The 20,716-nt window shown below is 42.8% G+C and overlaps 1 protein-coding gene across 8 annotated transcripts in view; it reads right to left on the bottom strand.

Annotated features, from left to right (window-relative positions):
- The window catches only part of rps6ka1 (ribosomal protein S6 kinase a, polypeptide 1), a 56,964-nt gene that overhangs the window by 3,422 nt on the left and 32,826 nt on the right, over positions 1–20,716 (bottom strand). For 3 of the 8 annotated variants that reach the window (XM_080479895.1, XM_080479896.1, XM_080479900.1), the window contains exons 3-19: positions 12,354–12,407; positions 8,485–8,601; positions 8,268–8,349; positions 6,788–6,868; positions 6,546–6,625; positions 6,265–6,371; positions 5,544–5,581; positions 5,007–5,149; positions 4,796–4,866; positions 4,582–4,670; positions 4,386–4,450; positions 4,190–4,292; positions 3,068–3,198; positions 2,243–2,368; positions 1,773–1,862; positions 1,534–1,692; positions 2–163 (exon numbers count right to left, since the gene is read on the bottom strand). In XM_080479895.1, coding sequence (XP_080336021.1) covers positions 2–163; positions 1,534–1,692; positions 1,773–1,862; positions 2,243–2,368; positions 3,068–3,198; positions 4,190–4,292; positions 4,386–4,450; positions 4,582–4,670; positions 4,796–4,866; positions 5,007–5,149; positions 5,544–5,581; positions 6,265–6,371; positions 6,546–6,625; positions 6,788–6,868; positions 8,268–8,349; positions 8,485–8,601; positions 12,354–12,407 — 1,698 coding nt within the window. Of the gene's footprint in view, position 1; positions 164–1,533; positions 1,693–1,772; positions 1,863–2,242; positions 2,369–3,067; positions 3,199–4,189; positions 4,293–4,385; positions 4,451–4,581; positions 4,671–4,795; positions 4,867–5,006; positions 5,150–5,543; positions 5,582–6,264; positions 6,372–6,545; positions 6,626–6,787; positions 6,869–8,267; positions 8,350–8,484; positions 8,602–10,115; positions 10,596–12,353; positions 12,408–13,138; positions 13,331–20,716 lie in introns of those variants that run through there. The other 5 variants (XM_080479897.1, XM_080479898.1, XM_080479901.1 and 2 more) reach the window with 3 other exon arrangements.

Here is a 20,716-nt window from a genome sequence, read left to right as displayed (position 1 = left end):
CCTCAGGAGCTACGAAGTTAGCAGTGTAACACGGGGTCATCAGCAGGCCGTTGTTGGCACGCAGCTGCTTCGCGAAGCCAAAGTCACAGATACGGATCGACTCGGGATTTCCCGACTCATCAACGTAAAGAATGTTGCTGGGCTTGAGATCTCTGTGTACCACCTGGCGAAGAAGAGAGGGAGAAATAATGGGATAAAAACACACAATAGTTCATGAGAAACGTATGATTTATGTACACGAGCAGACAAATATCGATTCTCATTTGCACATTTTGGTGCCGTCCAGGTTATTATTTTGACATTTTGGTATTTTTCACATATAGTTGGCAAAAATCATGAATGCAGGTGTCAAAGTGTTTATATTTAAATGTTCTTTTCTTTTAGTGCATGCTAAAATAGCACCTAAGAAGGACTTTGAATCCAAATACAAGATGCCACAGATGAGCAGAGAGGCTGTTGGTCTACCGGATGTTAGTTGGCAGCAAACATCTGCGTGTGTGCAACTCGAGGAGTCTTCGAAGGAGAAGTCACACAACATTTGCAAAGTGCAGATCGATCAGTTGATGAAGTGAATGCAAAGAAGGTGTGTCACTTTACGCAATGTCAATGATGGACAGAGACAGTACTGACCATGTCGTGTAAAATTATTTAGACTTTTGCTTGTTCTGTCAATTGATTCAGTCACATGTTTATTTGAATGTCTGCAAAGATGATTGATGAACTTAAACTCAAAACTTGAAAGGCCCCATTCGGTAAACATTTAAGTTGATCTACTCTTCAGGTGCACCGACTATGTAAAAAACAGAGAGGTGCATATGTCAATTGATCAATTTAATATGCACAAATCCAAAAACAAGTGCATTGTCGTCGAGCAGTTACAGCTTCTGTCATTGTGCTAAGATACATTCCCTCACCAACCTACAAATACATAAAAAGGTATATATATTTTTTGTTCTTCTGAGGTCTCACCATCTTGTCTTGATTTCTTTTGATGTTCTTGTTTTTTCCTCTGTGTTTGACTTTGTGACAAATTAGCTCCCGTGTTGTGTGTGTGTGTGTGTGTGTGTGTGTGTGTGTGTGTGTGTGTGTGTGTGTGTGTGTGTGCTCTCCACTATGATTGATAACTTCCTCCACCAACGCTTCCAACTTCATTTAACGCTTGTGTGCACTCTGCCCACCATCTAAGTAAGCATTATGGCTGATTTAAATACTGCTTTGCACTTGTCGTCAGTCACACCATTATTCTCAGTGGACCGACTGAGAAATGCAGACATACCGTTTGCGAATGCCCACAATTTAAACAATTGTAGAAGTCAGACTAAGACCTTAGTTACTTTCTTGAAAAGGCACAACTGGAAAACCATTTGTGCGGAGATCGAGGTAAGTTTCAGTCACGGATTTATTAAATTTGACTAGATAATCTTGGTAAGCTGAGGGATCACACTTGACAAATTTGGTTAGTGATCACTAAACTATCATCTTAAAAGACTTAAGCTCAAGAGAAACAAATCGTGTATGAGCAGGTCTCCTCACCCCCTGTGAGTGGAGGTACTCCACAGTCTTGGTGATAGTGTGAAGCACAGCGCTGGCCTCTCGCTCCGAGAAGAACTTCTGCTTCAGGATCCGATCCAGCAGCTCCCCTCCGCGCATCAGCTCCGTCACCAGGAACACCTGCTTCCCATTGTCGTAGACCTGAAACGCATATTACTCGTCACTTACCGCCATCATTTACCCAATGACAGTGCCAAACGAGTGCGTAGACACGGACTCACATCTTTCAGTGTTATGATGTTCGGGTGCTGTCCATATCGGAGTAGAATCTCAATCTCCTCTGAGGCGTCTGTGCTCGTCTTGTCAATCATCTGTCAATCAGAAAATCGGCAGTGACACTTGAAGCCTCAGTACGCATGAAGAAAATACAAATTCAGAAACTTAACTACTAACTTATTAATTTCACTTTACTTATTGATCGCCTTGGGGAAGCTACCTCTCTGTATTTAACCCATCCTATTCATAGTTCATCTTATCTATGCATTGCAGAAGCAGGGCGCTGCCGTTGTGCAGTGTCTGGGGAGCAGTCGAGGGTTAAAAGCTTCGCCACTGGACACAGAGTGAGAGTCAAACCTCGACTTCACAGGTAACAAATGATGTTGCAGGGATTTGGTGCTTGATGTCATTCGCACTTGGATCGGTGTCGTCAATGCAATTATACAACGTCAATAATGTGTGTGTGGGGGCATACCTTCACAGCGTATTCAGTGTTGGTGGCTTTGTGGATGCAGCGTTTGCAGACAGAGAAGGAGCCCATGCCGATGTCTTCTTTTAGTACGTAGCCGTCGCTGAACAGCAAGTTCTTCCCATGTAGCTGCTGCAGAGGAAGAGTTGAAATGTGAAGAGCAGCGGAGGTGTGACAGACTGACAAAGATGACGAGGTAGACGGATGCTGATGGTTCTCAGGAAAGAGCTGCATCCATTTAGAGAAATGCTCTCCCTCTCCGCCTTACTGTCTCTCTCAATCTGACACCGGCAGCTAATTATCGCCTCTGCCAGGCATGAAACAGGATCTGAAACCATGTACCTCTTTTGAGCCACTTCACTCCCTTTTGTTCCTGTCAGCTTTACACACTTCTCATAAAATGAATCCAGCTCTCCTCGTCTCAACTTTCATGTTTTCTTCCCTTTTTTGCCACGAGAACATGATTCACCATTTTTCCTCTTTGAAATGCTGCACACCATATTAACTTTTTTGGGAGGCTTTTGCATAATTTAGAGCTCACTAGATCACTGCTAGCACTCTTTTGCCTCCCAGTCTGGCTCAATTCTAACTTGTGGAGGGCCTTTTCTGTTTTGTTTGCATGTTCTCCCTGAGCATGTGGATTATTTACAAGGCCTCTGGTTTCCTTCCACAGTGCAAAAACATGCTTTTCATGTTAATTAGTGACAGTGGTTGATGGATTGGAAGACCCTGTCTTTGTCCATAGGCTGCTGGAATTTCCTCCACCCCCCCTGCAAACCCTCAGTTAAATGAAATGGTACAGCAGACAGACGGATGGGACATAAATCTGACCTGGACAACCGGGTGCGGAGGCGCCTGCACTTTCTCCACGATGCCCTCCTCCTCCATCAGAGGTGACGCAATGAAGCTGAAGCCTCTGAAGAGCTGGTTGGCTCCAGCACTCGGAGGCACTCCGGGAGAGTCTGTAAAGACGGTCAAATACTATGTTAGGATAATGGATAGATCCTTGCAAGCCTGTCCAGAGTGTACCCTACCTCTGTAAAATGTGTGACACCTTTAAAATGATTGATTTGCCTAAAAAGCAAAGGGAGGAAAATATGATACATATAATGGCACACAGACACTGCTTTGAAAGAGAGAAACCAGACATGAAAGCAGTTTTCGTCAGTGTCTGTCTGATGCAGACACTTAATGGGATTTTTAATGTGGCTTGTGTGCCTCCCCGCCTGTCTATCCATCTATCTGTATTTTCAGCTGTACCTCGACCAGGGCGAGCATTTTCCCTCTGACAACCAGGCTGGGTAAAAACCTGTCATCAGGTGGTGATTGGACTTTGCTGATCGTCTAGGGCATGGCAAGCAGCCCTTTCCTGTTCTTGGACCTGGGATTGTAACTATGACAACAGGCGAGTGTTGCCAACTTCATAGCCCGGGAGTATAAAAAAAAAAAAGATAAGATGCAGATTTTTTTTTTCCTGCTTGTCAGCTGGTAGATGGAACATATTTTCTAACACACAGTTTGTTGGGAGTGTGTGCACACTGGAGTATATGCAGGTGATGAATGTATAGTAAGGGAGCTGTGCAATGACAGGAATGTGTGTGTACGTCTGCGTACATCTCCTTACTTTTAATTATTTGTTAGCTGTCTTTTTTAATTACACTAGCATTTTAGCAGAATTGTTATGTTGGTGCTGAGTGCCACAGTATGTTACAGAGAACAGAGGAAAACTATAAAGAGACAGAAATGGTGTTGCATGAATAAGATAAAAACAAACAAACAAGAGGTTACTCTGGTAGATAGAATACAGACCTATGCTATAATTGTTGTTAAAGGGACGAGGCACTCCGAATATAGTGGGGAGCGGGGAACACAGAAAAGAAGCAGCATGGCAAATAAAACGTGGAAAAAAGAGAAGCTGTTGGAACAAGTGAAGTTTCAACTTTGAGCTTTTACCTTTAGGAGTGCGAGAGGTAAACTCAGAGTCAAAGTAGAAGGTGTCGTCTGGACGTGCAACAGCTGGCTTGAAAGGCGGCTTCATCTCTTTTCGGAACAGTTTCTAAAAGAGGAAAAGGGTTTATTCTCACACCGTGAAGATACAACAACCAACCCTTCAACGTAGTTATTATTGCGTTATATTTAAGATACCCACATTCCAGTCTATGGTGGAGAAGAAACAGTGTCGCTTAATCTCCTCTGCGCCATCAGGACCGGAGCCTTCAAAAATAACACACAAAAAAACCCCATCAAACAGCTGAGAATATAAAGCCCTACCCCTGAAAGTAAAGTGAAATGGATTACAATCTGCTGTCATTTTTGAAAATCATGTTCCCAGGGTCGATACTAACCCAGTCTGTTGGCAGCGTTCCTCTTGAATAAAGCCCTGACAAGAGATTGGGCCTCTGCACTCAGGAACTGAGGCATTCCTAGACGTGCCCTGCAGGAAGAGACAGACGGCACACGGCTTTAATTACCAGATACTGACTGAGGCATTTTCACTTGTTATGCTATGTGACAGAAGGCTAATGTCTCGAATTGTTCTTGCACCCTGATGGTACTCACTTTAAAATCAGATTCATTGTTTCTTTGCGGTCCTTTCCTTGAAATGGCAGCGCTCCAGTCAGCATCTCAAACTGGGGAAGAAAACATGCAGCTCAGGTCCACCAGTCTGAATACATATATATATACACACACACACACGCTTAACAAGGTGATGCATTGCACATAAACAATTTACTATATGGACTAGCCTTGAAAATTATTTTCCCCTTACCATTAGTACTCCGAATGACCACCAGTCGGCGCTGTGCGTGTGTCCCTGCCTGTTAACAACTTCTGGTGCCATGTACTCCACAGTGCCACAGAAGGAATAGGCCTTTTTCTCATGATCAATGGCTTCTTTACACAACCCGAAGTCTGGAAAACACAAAAGACATAAAAACAACATTTATGTTAGAGAAATATGTCGCAGAATGGCCACTGAATCAGCACAAATCTCAGATTCGCTCTTGCAGCACCTCGTCTTTAGCTGCTTTTTGACCCCCTGAAGATTCATTAATGTAATATTGCCCCTCTAGTCTTTCCTAATGTCACCTTTGACCTTTGATAACAGCGGGATAGCAGCGGAGGTAATAAACTGATGGTATTTTAGATGTCAATAAGATGAAGCACAATAAATAACTTAGGGAACAAACGCAGGCTCATATGCAGATGTCTGGAGTGAGGGAGATAAGGCTGTGGTGACGCTCTGACTGATGTAGGTCAATGAGATGGCGGTGCTGGGATGTGAAAAGAGCAGCAGGAGGCTCACCTGTCAGTTTGATATGTCCTTCTTCATCCAGGAGAATGCTGCAAGAAAGCGAAGTTGAAATGTTTATTGATTGGTGAATATCCCACTTATTGAAACATCGCACATTGACGATTTCATATCATTGTTGGTATTATTCTTTTTTGTCTGCTGACTGGAGTTACAAACTTAAAAAAACAACTAGCAATGCAGCAAAATACAACAGAGAAGGAAGAAAAGCGTGGGAGTCAGAAGGTTGCTAATTCTTGTCTGATATTTTTCCTCATAATATTATTAAATCATGACGGGGAAAAACAAGTGGAGGATAAAACTATCAATTATTTTAATGAAAACCCCAATTTCGAAAAATGAAGTTCAAAGAGACAAATTAAAGCAATGTAATAATGTGACAGACATTAAGAAGCACAGCATTAAAAAGTTAGTCCTCGCTGTTGCACGAAACATGTGGTTCATCCACCCACACTTAACCTAAAGCATACTCTGACCTTTGTTTTATTTCAGATGATAAATACAGGGTGAAAGTGTCATTTTCACATTTTCAATCATTATTTGACGAAAGCATATTCTAGTATATGGCAAATTAAACCTCTTTCAGGAGCACTGCAACAGCTTTTTCTACGAAGATTGCAAAAAATATATAAATATTTTCCACAGCGGGAGATTTATTCAGAGCCTACTCATGAAAAAGTGGGTTTTAAGCAATATTGGAGGTCTGTTGACTAACTTTTCAGGTTTGAGATCCCTGTATATGATGCCCAAGCTGTGGAGGTGATCCAATCCTAATGCCAGCTCTGCCAGGTAAAACTTCACATCCTCCTCTGTGAACATCACCTGGAAGGCACACACACACAATCACAGAGGGCAGAATGAAATAACCAGCATCTCCAGAGCAAGACAATGAAGAAAATTAGATAAATATTTGGCAGAGGCTGAGATAAATCGGCCGGAAAACAAAAGCAGACCCCAGGCTTTCAAAAACACGGCGACCTTATGAAACCCCCGCACCTCTTTCGAGAGTCTAGTGAAGAGATCTCCTCCTCTGAGAAAGTCCAGGATCAAGTACAACTTCCCTTCAGTCTGGAATGCTAAAAACACACAAACACATCAATCACAGGTGATTCAACGGTAAATTGCGAAGCGCAAGCAAAGCTTCAGGAATTTAAAGCAATAAAAACTATAAATCCTGTAATGTTAATAACATCTATGCAGAGGAAGTGCAGCGATTTAAAAGCGTGGCTCCGACTCACCATAGTGCAGCTTGACGACAAATGGGTGGTTAACGTCCGCCAGGATGTCTCGCTCCATCTTTGTCCTCACCCGGTCTCTCACTGAGGGCGCAACAAGAGGAACAAGGACGTTTCAGACTTTAGTGTCTGTATCAATCACCAGTTGAAATCACTTAAAGAGGGCGAGTGATGAAGCAGAAGTGAGGGTGGAAAAAAAATTAAATAAAAAATCTATTCAAGGAAAGTGGTAAGACAAATCCCTTGACCACTTTTCACTGAGATCACCGTGGTGTAACAATGACATGGGTGAATTAGCTGAAGGACTGCAGTACAAATGATTCATAATTTGCTGAGTCATGCGACCGTTCGGCCTCGCCGAGTTTCACTGTGGGAGCTCTCTGTAGCTCTTTGGGACTGGAGACGATCTGATCTAGAGACGTGCAGCACGTTGTTATGAAGAAAAAAAACAAACTGAATAGCACAGCCAAGGTTCTAAAAATGTGTTACTCTAATTTTGTGTGAGCATAAGATAAAGATCAGTCTAAAGATGGATTGAGTCATTTTAACTGTCTTGACTAGCCTTGTTTACATCAGCAGCCATGCTGCAATTAGATAGATAGAAGTTCCCTTTAAGCCAGTGAGCCTGTGTTGCTTCTGTCCTGTTTGATCAGTTGACATATGTGACTTTAGACTGACATCAAGACAACCTACACGAGTAACATGCAAATAAAAAGCACAATGTTTTTATTACAAAAATATATTTCCTTCCAATCTATCCATTTACAAAAAAAAAAAACACCCTTTTCTTAAGTTATTTGTGATTGATGATCACTGAGTTTTCTCCTGTCAGTCTGTCAACAAATCCGATGCCCTTGGACGTTTATCGCAAGGAAGCCAAAACACCACCTGTGTGTAAAAACCCACTGAAAGCTGCAGTGGTCTCACTATTCTCACTTACAGGAAAAGCCTACACCCTCTCATATGAAAGCGAGGGTGCAGCGACTTCAAGCGAAGCAGCGCAAAACCAAAACACCAAAGAGAAAACTTATCAAAACAAGTGAACATGAAAACTTTCACACGTCATCAGTCGTGAAGCTGACAATGGCGTATTGCTTATAATCTCAGACGTACCATATTAAACCTTCAAATACTCACCTAATAAAAGAGATATTTCACAACGGTCAGAAATCTTAAGTTGCAGTAGCCCCGATCAAGTGAATATGTAAACAAGTTAACCTGTTAATTATTAAAATGCCATTTTCTGTGCAAACATCATTGGAGCTCTGTTGTTTTATCTGCTTTTCTCAGCAGGTAGACGTGTCAGAACGGCTGCAGGGAAACTCTCCTGAGCCTGGTGTGAGCTGAAAAAAACGCTTCTTCGTTTGACAGCCGATGTCGTAAAAACAATCTACAACTATTGCAATGACAGAATCTAGTGACTGGTGAAGCTGCAACATGTCCCTGTGGGGACTTCACTCATGCATAACCCAGGTTAGTCTACCTTTGAGTGTGGCCTTCTTCAGGACCTTCATGGCGTAGAGCTGGTTGTCATCAGGGGGGGTCACCTTGCGCACCAGGAACACCTGAGAGAAGAAAAAAACAAAACAAAACAACCCAAGAAGATAGTCAAAGCTTATGAGGGAGAGTAAAACAACAAAGGAGATAATAGTGACGTGTGATGCAGTGTGAGAAACCAAAGCCTTGAGGGAGAGTGCTACCTTGCCAAATGATCCTTGTCCCAAGACTTTGAGGAGTTCGAACTGGGAAGCGTCAGCTTTCTCTGAGCCCTCTTTGACCACATGGGTGATGTTGATCTCCTTGATGTCTGCATCCTCCTGAAGAGAGAAAAAAAGGAGTTAGTGCTGACAAAGCAAACAGCCACATTATCGATGTTGCTGTATGTAAAGATTGTGTGAAGGTCAGAAAAAGTAACAGGGCAATAAGCAAAGTCACTGTGCAGGAGTGTCCCCTGATGCGAGCGGCACCATATCAAAATAAACACAGAAAGAGGAAGCACAGTAAAAGGCGACATGTGCCTGTCAGCGTGAGCGATTACACCCCTGGCTTCTTGTCATCGTTTTCTTTTTATAGGGTTTCTGGAAATGGTGGCGGGGTGCATCGATAAATGCAAATATGTAAGAGTGGCAGTAAACCACCACGTTGCGCAACCTCAAAGTTGACTTTTTGACTTGTCGAACATCTTCAGAGTGTTCATCACAGGGTGGAGCCGTGCTGGCACAGCTCCGTTGACCTGGTGTCAACCTCATCCACAGTTCACCAACACCCTACAAGAGAGCATCAAAGCATCCGCAACAGCAAGGCTGTAACAGAGGTTGCCTTTTTAGGCCTTTGAAAAGTTGTGTGCTTTGAGCCTCGGGTATGACACAGTACTGCAACAACTGCAACAAACCAGGCATTTAAAAAAAAAAAAAAAAAAAGGGGGGGGGGGGGGGGGGGGGGGCTACATTTGTGCAGCCTGAACCTGGATTAGTTATCAACTGGGAATGTTTCATTTCCCAAATTGCAGTATTCACATGAGAATGACAAACACAAGATTGCCACATCAAGCAATGCCACTATGTTGGTGCCGTCACAGCTCAGAAAAGAGAAAAACAAGGTTGGCATGAGATCCAAACCAAAAGGGGAATAAATGAAGCTCAGGAAGTGCAATTTGTTGTCACACTACACTTCCTATAAAGCATCAGGGTTACAAACAGCAAGTTAAGTTCACTGTAAGCAAAAGGGTCAAAACAGCTGATTTGTGTATGGAGCGGGAACATTTCTTAACTTATTGCCAGTATTATCATTAGACCAACTTTTGGTCGCTAAACAAAACTTCCACTTTTCCCAGGGGGAAGCTGGAAGTTTCAACACCTTCAGAAAAATGTTCCCTCCAGTAAGAGGGATTTTCCTTATTCAAATATTCCTTATGAATGCACCATATCAGCTTGTTTGTGCGGATCTGTCCTCTGAAGACAATTACTGCAATACAGACTCACAAGTGGACAGTGCAGCAACAACTTGGAAACTGCCCTGATAAATAAATGAACATCTGGTCAAAGCCAGCCTGTGCCAAGCAAAATAAAAACAATATTTTAGTGTCTCCTGTTAAGAAAAGTCTCACAGTAGCAATCATGTTCACATGTGAAAACCCTGGGACTTTATTTGACAACAGGAAACCAACAGGAATTCAGCTGCACTGTGAAACCACTGCCGATTACAGCTCACCGAGAGCCTCACCTTGGCACTCTGCAGTGTTAATCAAACCCACAACTGCAACAACAGCAACAGCAACAACAGCAACTCCCTGCTCAAAGTTCATTTAGGACATGAGGAGGTGTCACGTTACCGTCCAGCAGGTCTTTGATGCAGGTAAAGAATCGGGGCTGTTGCCTGTTGCAGATGTTGATCTGCAGCTTTGACAGCGAGCAGGGCTGCTGGCCAAGGATTTGTCCCTTCTGAATAGGTAGAAGAACAAAGCGCGGCTCAGGTTGAACTTCCTCTTCTCCTTTTCCATCTCAGCGTTTCCCAGAACGTTTCATCATCATCCCACGTCCGCAACAAGGTCAACCGTGCACTGCCTCAGCTCATCTCAGCAGGAGCACACTGTACAATCATCCCTGCACTCATGTTGGGATTAGTTCTGGGGGACTAGCTGAGGGCTCCAGCTATACTTTTCTCCTCCATCATGTAGCAGGTCCTCCGTCTTTTTTTCTGTCTGCCCGTGTTGGTCTGATTAGATCGGCGTGTCCTCAGTGACTGACTGAAGCTGTAGTGAACTGGAACCAAAGCGAGCAGGAAGGAAGAGCCTGCTCATATTCTCACAGTCCTGCACCCAACTTGTCACACACACATGACCTCACACACAGAGAGAGAGAGAGAGAGAGAGAGAGAGAGAGAGCAAGCGAGTGAGCGAGAGACTGTTCACACCAGAAGAGAAAGAGAGAATGAAAAATGAGAAAGTAAAGTAAAAAGGGACACACACACACACACCCAAAAAAAAAAAAAAAAAAGGGTCTCTGTCCTCTGAAAATATTGCGCCACGTGGCTTCATGGGTTTGTGTTATCAGTGATTTCCCAGACTGAAAACTCCGCTCTGTGCCACTTCCCTTTACCCACAATTCTCCCCAGCAGGAGCCAGAGGAAAAGGCAGAGGGAGGTGCACAGAGGATGATGCGTCTCCTCTCTGTGTCAGCACAGCAGAGGTGATTGTGGAGACTCACTGCCTGTGGATGACAGAGATTTTCCTGTCCTCAGCCAAGCATGTTCCCCTCTTCCCTCTCATAATACTCTATTCCTGCTCATCCTGTCTCCCAAAACAGCTGCTAAAGTGGCCGCCCACTCTTCTTTACTTTCCTCCAGCTCCAAAATCCAGAAAACACCCCTTTAACATAAAAGAGCCACTCCAAATGCCAAATTGAATTACGGCAGCCACTCATTAGGTTTACATGCAGAGTTTAGATAAGCTTTACAGATATAGATACAAGTACAAGTACAGGGGTGTAATCATGTCTATAATGTACATCCAGTATAAGGCCATTTCTCAGCTCTGCATCCCCACAAACCAACTCCACAAGTTTTCCCAATGTTTACAGTTAGCAGTCGGCTTGCTTCTTCTGTTTTACTTCCTGTACACTTTTTTGAATCGTTTTATTTTTATCTTTTTACATGCTGTTCCACTTCCAGCTCTGGATTTGGTGTGTAGCCTGTGCCGAGCGGCTTGTACTATTCTATTCTGACTGTTGTGAATACATCCAAGAGTAAACTTTCCATCATATTAACTGATTAGACATTTCAAAATCGAAATGACTCAATCTCAGTAAAGTTAAGGTGACTGCATGAACATTCAAAGTCAAGTTTTAGTCGGACTAATGCGATAACTGGATTCTTTGTTTTGTTTGTGCAAACATAGCAATTGATGGAAACATGTCTGATAATTACACAAACTGAGGCAACCAGGCCCTCGTAGTGTTTACTAAGTCCTAGCATTGTGATTTTATGTTCATATGTTTGTTTCTTAACCTGAACTCCATTTGTATACCTTGCTGCGCTGTTCAATTTATAGAGCGGCTCGAGCTTCACCATGTGAAACCGATTAAAAAGATTTATTTTGTACGTTGTGCTGTCAGGTATATATTCTGCGTTACTGTTTTGCCCCCTTGGTTGCCATGGTAGAGAGGTTCAAGTCGTACACTTTCAATCTGACAGAAAATATTGTTCTCACTTCCTGTCAGGAATAACAAGAGACCGCCCCCAAAGCGAAAGCGGCTTGCCCTCTTCAAACAACGCAACGCAGACGTTGCGCTCTCTTGACCAAAGGGGTTGCATTTCTGTGCCATCAGCCCACCTACGTCCCACAAACATAGGATGCTGCGGCGCTGCAGTCGGTGCTCCGAAAAGGCAGATCTCGACTATTTTGGTGGTTGGTGAATAAAACTTCCAGAGGGCAAAGAGACAAAAATACAAGAGTGTCAGTGTGAAGTGGATGAGATGCAGCAACAAGCACCAGTCATGTTCACCCAGGGAGGGAGGAGCTGCAGAGAGACCGATGCAAAGCGACTGTATAGCACAAGTGGTGAGATCTTACCTGGACTCTAATTTTGGCAAAGTCCTTCTCGATCCAGGTGATATGAGAGTAGTTCTGGAGGATTTTCAAATGGAGTGGTTAGCATAAGGGAAGGAGGACTCGCTTTTGCGAGGCGTAAACTCGATCCTTTCACAGATTACTGAACACATAGGCAAACACTTCAGAAATACACACATTGAGAGGTAGCAAGGGCACGATGGTGATGGTTGCTACAGTGGTGACAGGAAACTTCTCTTCCCTTGTAGTTTCTCTTCCTCTTTTCTTGCTCGAAAGCCAATTTGACTTCCTTCCTGCCCAATGACTTGCTCGCAACTGACAGCCGAGTTTCCCAGAATCATTGTTGCAAAGAAATTTTGAAATTGTGATAGTATATCTGACTGATCATGAAGGCGGGAGTTATCTATAAGCAAAAACAATCATTTTGTCATCAAGCCTATAATGTTTTATGACCTACGCACATCTGACTGCCAAAGTGTTGCAATACAACTGCCCTCAAAAGCAATAATGAAGCAGCAAACCTTATGCGAGTCAAGGTTTGAGTAATTGAACGATTTTTTTCAGCCTCCTGAACTTCAACTCGCAAAGCAAACCTCCTTCCTTTTCTCCCAAAATATCACATAAACAGTTTCCCCGAGGCTTCAGGCCGCGAGCCATCCATCATCCTGGCACCATCCGCAATCACTCACAGGAAAACACTCCACATCAAGTGGAGGTTAATGGCAAACACACACACATGTAAAAAAAAAAAAAAAAAAAGAAAAGAAAAATAAACTTCAGCCACTTGCCTTCTGCATGCGAGCTTTGGTACGGAATATGAGTCTCCACATGTCTTAGTCCAGATTTTTCCATGACAATGACTGTCACAGAAGTTCACTGTCATCTGTGACACTCACCGTCTTACAAATGTACAACATCCGAGTTAGCCAACACGTTCTGCATGCAATACCTCAGCGATCGAGACACAATCTGAATGTACCAAAATAGGAAGTGAAGAGAAATGAGGTTATAAAAATGGTTATGAGCCGCGAACCCGTTTGTTGAAGCTAGTGTAAGAGGAAAACGTTAAAAAGAAGCAGGAAGTAACTTTTAGAAAGCAACTAGTTGGATCTTTAGAATTTGTCTCAAAAACACAAGTTTATATGTGCAATAAGGGAAATATTTGGCATATTTAAGCAATAGTGTGGCCGTGGTGGGCTACAGGTTAGAGAAGGAGACTTTGGTTCAGAGAGTTGTAGGCTCGAGTCCCACAGCAGACAGGTTATCAACAAGGGTCCCTGAGCTAAGACCCTTGACCACCAACAGCTGCCCGGGTGCTGCACTGCAGCAGCTCATTTGTGTACTTCCAGAGAAAAATATTTTTTAATAATTTTTTAAATATTTAAGGCTCAGAGATGGATGCTGTCTTGTCTCAAATCCATGAGAATGTAGAAAATAACCCACACTTGTTTAAGGTATACATTTTTGAGGATCACATTTATCTGTGGTCAAACTAAACTTTAAATCATGTTCATATTCAGGGAAGTAAAAGCTAAAACAAACCTCTCGAAATTGCATTAAGTTGTATTTGAGTCAGTGTAAGCTTGCCTGACAGCTGAAATGTGTCCAGTATCTCAAACAGTGTAATATCCCAGGGTTAACACAAGGGGCCACTGCAGGTCTGCAGCCATCCGAGGTCCAACACTGAGTTTCATAGAATATTCACATTGGACAAGTAAGGGCATGCTCACATTGTTAACCCGTGCTTCATACCAATCTGACTCCTGGCTCTGACATCAATTACTGGAAGGAAGACACAAGCGGGACAGAAAGGAAGCATGTGGGAGGTGACACAGACTGGAGCGCTGTCCAAAACTCTCCAATCACCACAGCAAAGGTCCCACAGGCTTAAAACCCTTCTTGTCAAAGGGTCTTGGCGTGAAGTAACAACCCACAACTTGCTAAATACGATGATAATTCTTAAAGAAATGAGTCACCAACAAAACTGAATGTGGCAACAAAGAAGAAAAAGGCAGAAAATGTTGTTTAAATGGTACATAAGGTATGAAAACAGTATTTAATTCAGGCTGTGAGCTGTATCAGAAATAAACACAAGACAAAACAAAGCATTCTTCCCTGTGTCTTCCTGTAATTTCTCCCGTTTCTTGGAAAATGGAGCGGCAGCACCTGCAGGATTTCAAACATGTGACAGCTCCGACTGCCGGGACAAAGAGGCCGAAGAACACAGAGAAAGTCCAGAGTGGGAGAGAGCGTAAATGACAAGTGTAGAGAGATGGAACAGAGCAGTCCAAACATCCATCCAACCAAGCAACCAACCGTGGTTAACCCTCATTACCGTGAAAGCAAATACCCCACAGAAGAGTTTGTCTGTGGAAGCGTGCACATGTGAGCATGAAATACACCACAAAAGGTATTCTGGACTGCTGCACAGCTGTCACTATGGTTTGGTGATTATATCATTAGAGCTGAGGAGAAGAGTCTCTTGAGAATACTGAAGGTAAGACAACATTCATTACAGCCTGAAATTATGCATTTTTTTGGTCGACTTAAAAAAAAAAAAAAGAAAGAAACAATCTTGTACGTTTTAATGCAAAATTAACAGGCAAGTCATTATTTTTGGTTAATTATGTATTGACCTGTTCATATTCAAAAAGTTGTCCCGTGGGCACAAAATGACAACAAACAATCAAACCTCCAAGGACTTTCACTCTGCAGTATTGGGGAGTTTACAGAGAGTTTTATTAGTCTGAATTTGAAGAGGAAAAACAAGAAGAAGTTTAAAAAAAAGAGAAACCTGAAATGACCCAAGCATTTGTTGCTTCCTTATCTTAAACATTTTGAGTTTGTTTTCTTATAAAATAAAACACGATTGTTGACCACAGTTGGAATCCACAGGCAATAAATAACATACCTCTTCTAGATACTTTAACTGTTATAATTGTTAAACTTGTAGTTTTGTATAAAAGCTTATTACTCTAGTACACAAATATGTTCTGAAAACATCCATTTTCATATTTTCTTATATTGCCACTTCTCAAAAATTAAAACTCATGCATGGAAAATTCCTCACCCCCCCCCCACGCACACAGATTTTTACTGCTGCTGTATCCCCAAACCTCTCTGGTGCCAGTTCAGTTGCTCCATATATCAGTTCATTAACATGAAATAGGGCAGCCTTTTTCCAGAATTTCCAGTTTTTAGGTTTCACATTTGTACCCAGATGTTCATGGAGGAGTACAGAAAAAAAACAAAAAAACTATTCAAAACAGTAATGTATGCCTCTGTAATAGCTCTGTGGGGTGAGTTTACGTATAGTATGTGCTGACGAAGGAATTTCAGGACTTGTCAAACAGATTTGTGTGCGAGTGTGTGGCTGGATTAGTTTTCTTTTTTATATAAAGTTGGAACCCTAAAGTTGATTGCTGAGAGGATGATAATGGTGGTTACCAAGAGAGAACGCAATACATTTCAAGCCTAGACAACATGGTGGGCAGATGGGTAGAAAAGAGAAATAGGCGGAAGGAGTGAGCAGAGGCGTACTACAGACGGGTCCCAATTCTACCAACAGTCTTCCCATCGCAGTGGGTTGGGATTCGCTTGTCCTGGAGCGAGCAGAGGAAGAAATGGATGTTGAGAAAGAAAAAAAAAATATATATATATTTGAGTTCAAACTGGCTGGATAACCCAAAGGCCCACGGAGGACGGAGAACCAGGTGCCTTGAAAATACTTCGAGGCTTAATCCCTTCCTGCTTAACGTGATTATGTTCATCTTTGCCCGTGTGACTGCTGTTATCCTACACAAAGATGAAAGACAAGCGCTTCATCTGCAGTGCAGCAATTAGAAGAAAGAGTAGGATTTCAGGGGAGGACGATACTAAAGGCTACTGACAACAAAAGAAGAATGCTTGTAACTTCTTGATTACATGTGACATCATTTTGAAGCCTGTGCAGCTCAGAACATCTCGTTCCAACACTTGAAAGAGAGAAGTGCACCTATGAAAAATGAAGAACGACACAGATATTGACAAGGGTTTGCAGCACGTCCCCCATTTCAGCCCTTGACCTGCTGGTAAAGGGCAACTCTGGGGGTTAATACCCGTTCTCTAGCAGGCTGGGCCATCTGTTCCATCTGTACACGCAGCAAAACACACACACACGAACTTTCACACGTAATTCAATTTGGATTAAGAAAGTGAACTTGCAACGAAAAACTCAAAGTTGCATCAGTGACCGACGGCAGCAAATGTCTGGCGTAGGTTAGAAGGTTGGACTGGCACAGGTACAAGTTTTCCACTAATCCTGTACACAAGTAGCAGGTGGATGCGACAGGAAATGTACCAGAGGTAACACAGGATTAGCAGAGATGCTACAGGAAATCCTGTCTTGGCATCTGTAATATTAATAGCACCAGTAAGGATAGCGGTAAGATGATAGGCAGGTCAACGCCGGGCCAGTTGACAAGAGGCTGCAGCGGCCTTGTGTATTATCCACCGCTACAGCCATGGTCACAGGAGGGAGGGAATACGGCATACACGAGAATAGAGGGATGAGTAGAACAAACAGACGAGACAGAGGGGAAGAAGAAAGAGTCGATCCTCGTAACATAAACAATGAGGTCATCGGAGTTATAAAACAAAGCTGGCTGAGTGCGGTGGAAATGCGCAGCACTCCATAGCTTGATGCAGCACTGAGGTACAAAGAGAGGCGCCTGCATATGGACGTAGAGAACGACCCATAAATACAAACAATAACACCGTCCGAGCCTTTCCACTCATAACGTCCCAGTTCTCAGCTCGAACTATTCTCTCCAACAGTGCAAAATGACAACTTCACATTGGCGGGTATTTCCTGCTTCCTCTTTCCTGTGCCTCTCCTCTTTCTTTGAATAACAGCCAACATCGCCAGGCAATAAAACACACACACACAAACACATGAAAACACTGGCATTCTCCTTCACAACGCGTTGAACTCTTGCTGCTAATCTTGTTCCACAACATGGCTGATTGCTGTGTGCAACAATTAAAAATCAGAAAGTGGAGGTGGCCACGCCTTCACTCGACTTCGATGAGGTCTGATTAATGTTGGCGACGATGTGAGCCATTTCACGCCTCATTGTCGTTATTTATTCGGTGCTGCGTGCTCAACTGAATGCAATGAGGCAGGATGGATCTGAACGTTGAAAAAAAACAAACAAACATGTGGATGAAGAGGGAAAGAAAACCGATGGCCTGATTGGACATTTTTCCCTGAAGGGAGTCTTTTCCCCTAAAGTTCCATCCATCCATCCATCCATCCATTTTCTCCCGCTTATCTGTTTCCGGGTGGCGGGGGTGGCAGTCTGTCTTCCCCAAAAGTGCTAGCAGCTTATTAGTGTCTACTAAAATGAAATAAACAAAAGGTATTATCTCCAGTTTGTATAGAGGCCTTTAAATAATAACACTATTTCACGGGTGGGTGGAAGCTACATGTGGCTCACAGGCTGTACAGACAGGACTCATGTATGGTCTTGTCCTTGCCATCATCTGTACTTACACTGTCATAATAAGAACACTTAAATTTGGAATTAGTCTCTGCTTTCCCACTGGATTTCATGGCTGAAAATGAAATTGTTACGGGTGTTATTGATCACTTTCGAGTCTATAAAATACAAGCTTTTCCACATATCTTGTAAGGCTACGTTGGTTCCATTCAAGGCTGCATTGATTGTTTTTCTTTCCACTTTGTAGCAGAGTTGTAAACCAAGCATGACCTCATGAGGCCGGTGCAGCTGAAGACAGCCCAGTAAACGGAAGCAGCGAGTCGAAACAAAGCCCAAGAAAAACCTGGAGGAAACTGCAAAGTTTGGTGAATCGCTTTCAGCCACTAAAAGTAAACTGAACAAAATACTGAGTAAATATGCAGAACGACAAAGGAAGCAAAAAAAAAAAAAAATCGATATTTTAGTGGAGCCCACAGTTACTGTTGGTAAGAGCCGAGAATCAAAGGAGAAAAATGAGATCTACTTGTTTATGCAGTAAAGATGTTGAAAACATGACAGATGGGACCGACACAGCCAGATTTTGCCAGCGTTTGGCTGAAGCGATGAGCCATAAGTGGCCAAGTCCGGTAATGTTGTATCAGTAGGACATGAATCTCCCTTTTAATTCCTTTTTTCCCTTTGAGATTCTGAAGAATTACACCCAACATAAAGCCAGTTTGAAGAGGAGTAAAGTAAGCTCACAATGAGGTGTGAGTAATATTATAAAATAATGGAAGAATACTAAACAAAACACAGACAAGCAGGCCTGGGATGCGGATCTGTGGTTGCACGGACACAAGTGGAAATATGAGCCATGAAATATGTTGATACGAGCTGAACTTTGCACTTCCTGCATTGCTATCAGAGGGACAAGGGTCATAGGTTACATGCTCCAGGGTGTTCGGGTTCAAACTGCTGAGGAAGGAAAAGATGAAAGAGAACCATGCAATATACGCCTTGGAATGACAAACTAATTATTTGCAAAAATGCAGCTGGAAAATTGGGAAAAGAGAGAGAAAAGGAAGGGGCAGAGCATGTAGAATAAACACCATCCGCATCCATATTAATGAGAAGTATAAAGGGCCAGAGGAACTGGTCGGAACATTTTAGTTAATCGACCCTGAGAGGGAGAAGCGTGAAACTATGGCAACTGTGTTTTCTCTGTCTCCACCACCCAGCATCCTCTTTGTAAAGACACGAGGTGCTACGAGCGGCAAGGCCATACACGCAGACGTTAAACTTTTTTTTTTTCTTTCTGATGACGCTTCCAGGTCCATCTTGGCAAAACGGAGCACTTGTGCGCCGCCATCCTGTACTTCAAGATTGACGTTCTCCCGTCCACATCATCCATACTCCATGAGGATGGATTTTCCAGCATTTATTTAGGAAGCAATTCATTATGATAGCCTTTAAAGGTTGGGCAACGTTGCTCGAGACTCTAATATCAGAGACCTTTCAGTGTATGCAGACTTATCTATAATACAGAGCACACACACTCGCAGGATGATTAATGGAGCTGACTTTCTGTCAGAGGGTCCCTGTGTAATCATTACTATAACCATGGCTTTTAGAGAGAGCGCGAGAAACAGAAGTAAAAATGAAGAGGGAGCGGGAGACTATGTTTGCGTGCGCTCTTTAAGCCTGAGTGATATAGGAATGAAATCTCTCAGTTCTAAAAAGGCCTTTGAGGAGTCATGAGAAGTGTGTGCATGTGTGTTTATGCCTAATCATAAACCTTTTTTTCCCTCCTGGCAGCTCAAGTCACAATCAGGGCTTAGCGACGTGAGGGCACTGTAACCATGACAACTAGGCCAATAGCCGCCATGAATGGATGGAGGGGATAAACTGAATAGATGGACGGATCACTCGTATGATGGGCATCTGGGCTTGTAATCGGTTTGTGTCATTCAGACGTTGAGAACAGAAGAAACCAGAGTCATCTAATCGGAGTCACTTACAAATTCACTGAAGGATGCTCAGATTGAACTTCAGCACAGGATTCTCTGTGTTTGCAGGGACTTAAGTGGCTCTTTTTCTTTTTTGAAGTAATTACAAAGTAATTACAACATATTCACTTTAATCCTCAAAATGAAGTGGTTTAGATCAATGGCTCCCATTGAGGTATTCCAGGGCTATGGGATATTTAGCAGCACTTGAATATGCGGCGGGTCTATGAGCGCATCACGTGTTAACTTTGCTTTCCAACAAGTCTGTAGCATTAGTAGTGGAGCAAAAGTTTGTGGGGCCCAATTTAGACTTGTTTGCAACTTTTGTAATTGTCCCAGTGCTGTCACTATAGGGGTGGGAAATACCCTATGAAAAAAATAAAATCTCATTACTTAAGAAACTTAGGACCTGACTCTGCTCATGACCACACAAATGTCATCAAATTAAATAAATTCTTTATATGTATAGATTCCAGATTTTTTTTTTCCTTTTGCTATCCCAATTCTTCAATCTATACAATTCTGAGAATTATACTTCAAAAAATCTTGCCATCAGAGAGTGTGTGTATCCTTGAAGTAACTTGAACTTCAAATTTCTCCAAATAAATATCAGTAAATAAAATAAATAAATCTGAAACAGTCTTGATTTCTTTCCCCTGAGCCATTCTGAACATTTCAGAGTATGCTTTACATTTAGCTTCAACTCATTTTTGTGGAGAGGCTTCAGCCAAAAACCTAATTTTAGAGTACAGAGTGTTTGTTTCTTCACTTTGCATAACCACATTTATTGCACCTCAGGCTCTCAGCTACTCTAAATCGCCGGTAGCCGACGCTCGGAACCGTCCTTGAACGACTCTCGGGTGAACAGCTAGAAGGTGCTGCGGCTGCTGTTAGGAGAGCT

This window comes from Lipophrys pholis (assembly GCF_963383615.2).
Source record: "Lipophrys pholis genome assembly, chromosome: 14".
NCBI lineage: Eukaryota > Metazoa > Chordata > Actinopteri > Blenniiformes > Blenniidae > Lipophrys > Lipophrys pholis.
The sequence above is the reverse complement of the archived record's forward strand: the minus strand, read 5'-3'. Positions and strand labels throughout refer to the sequence as shown.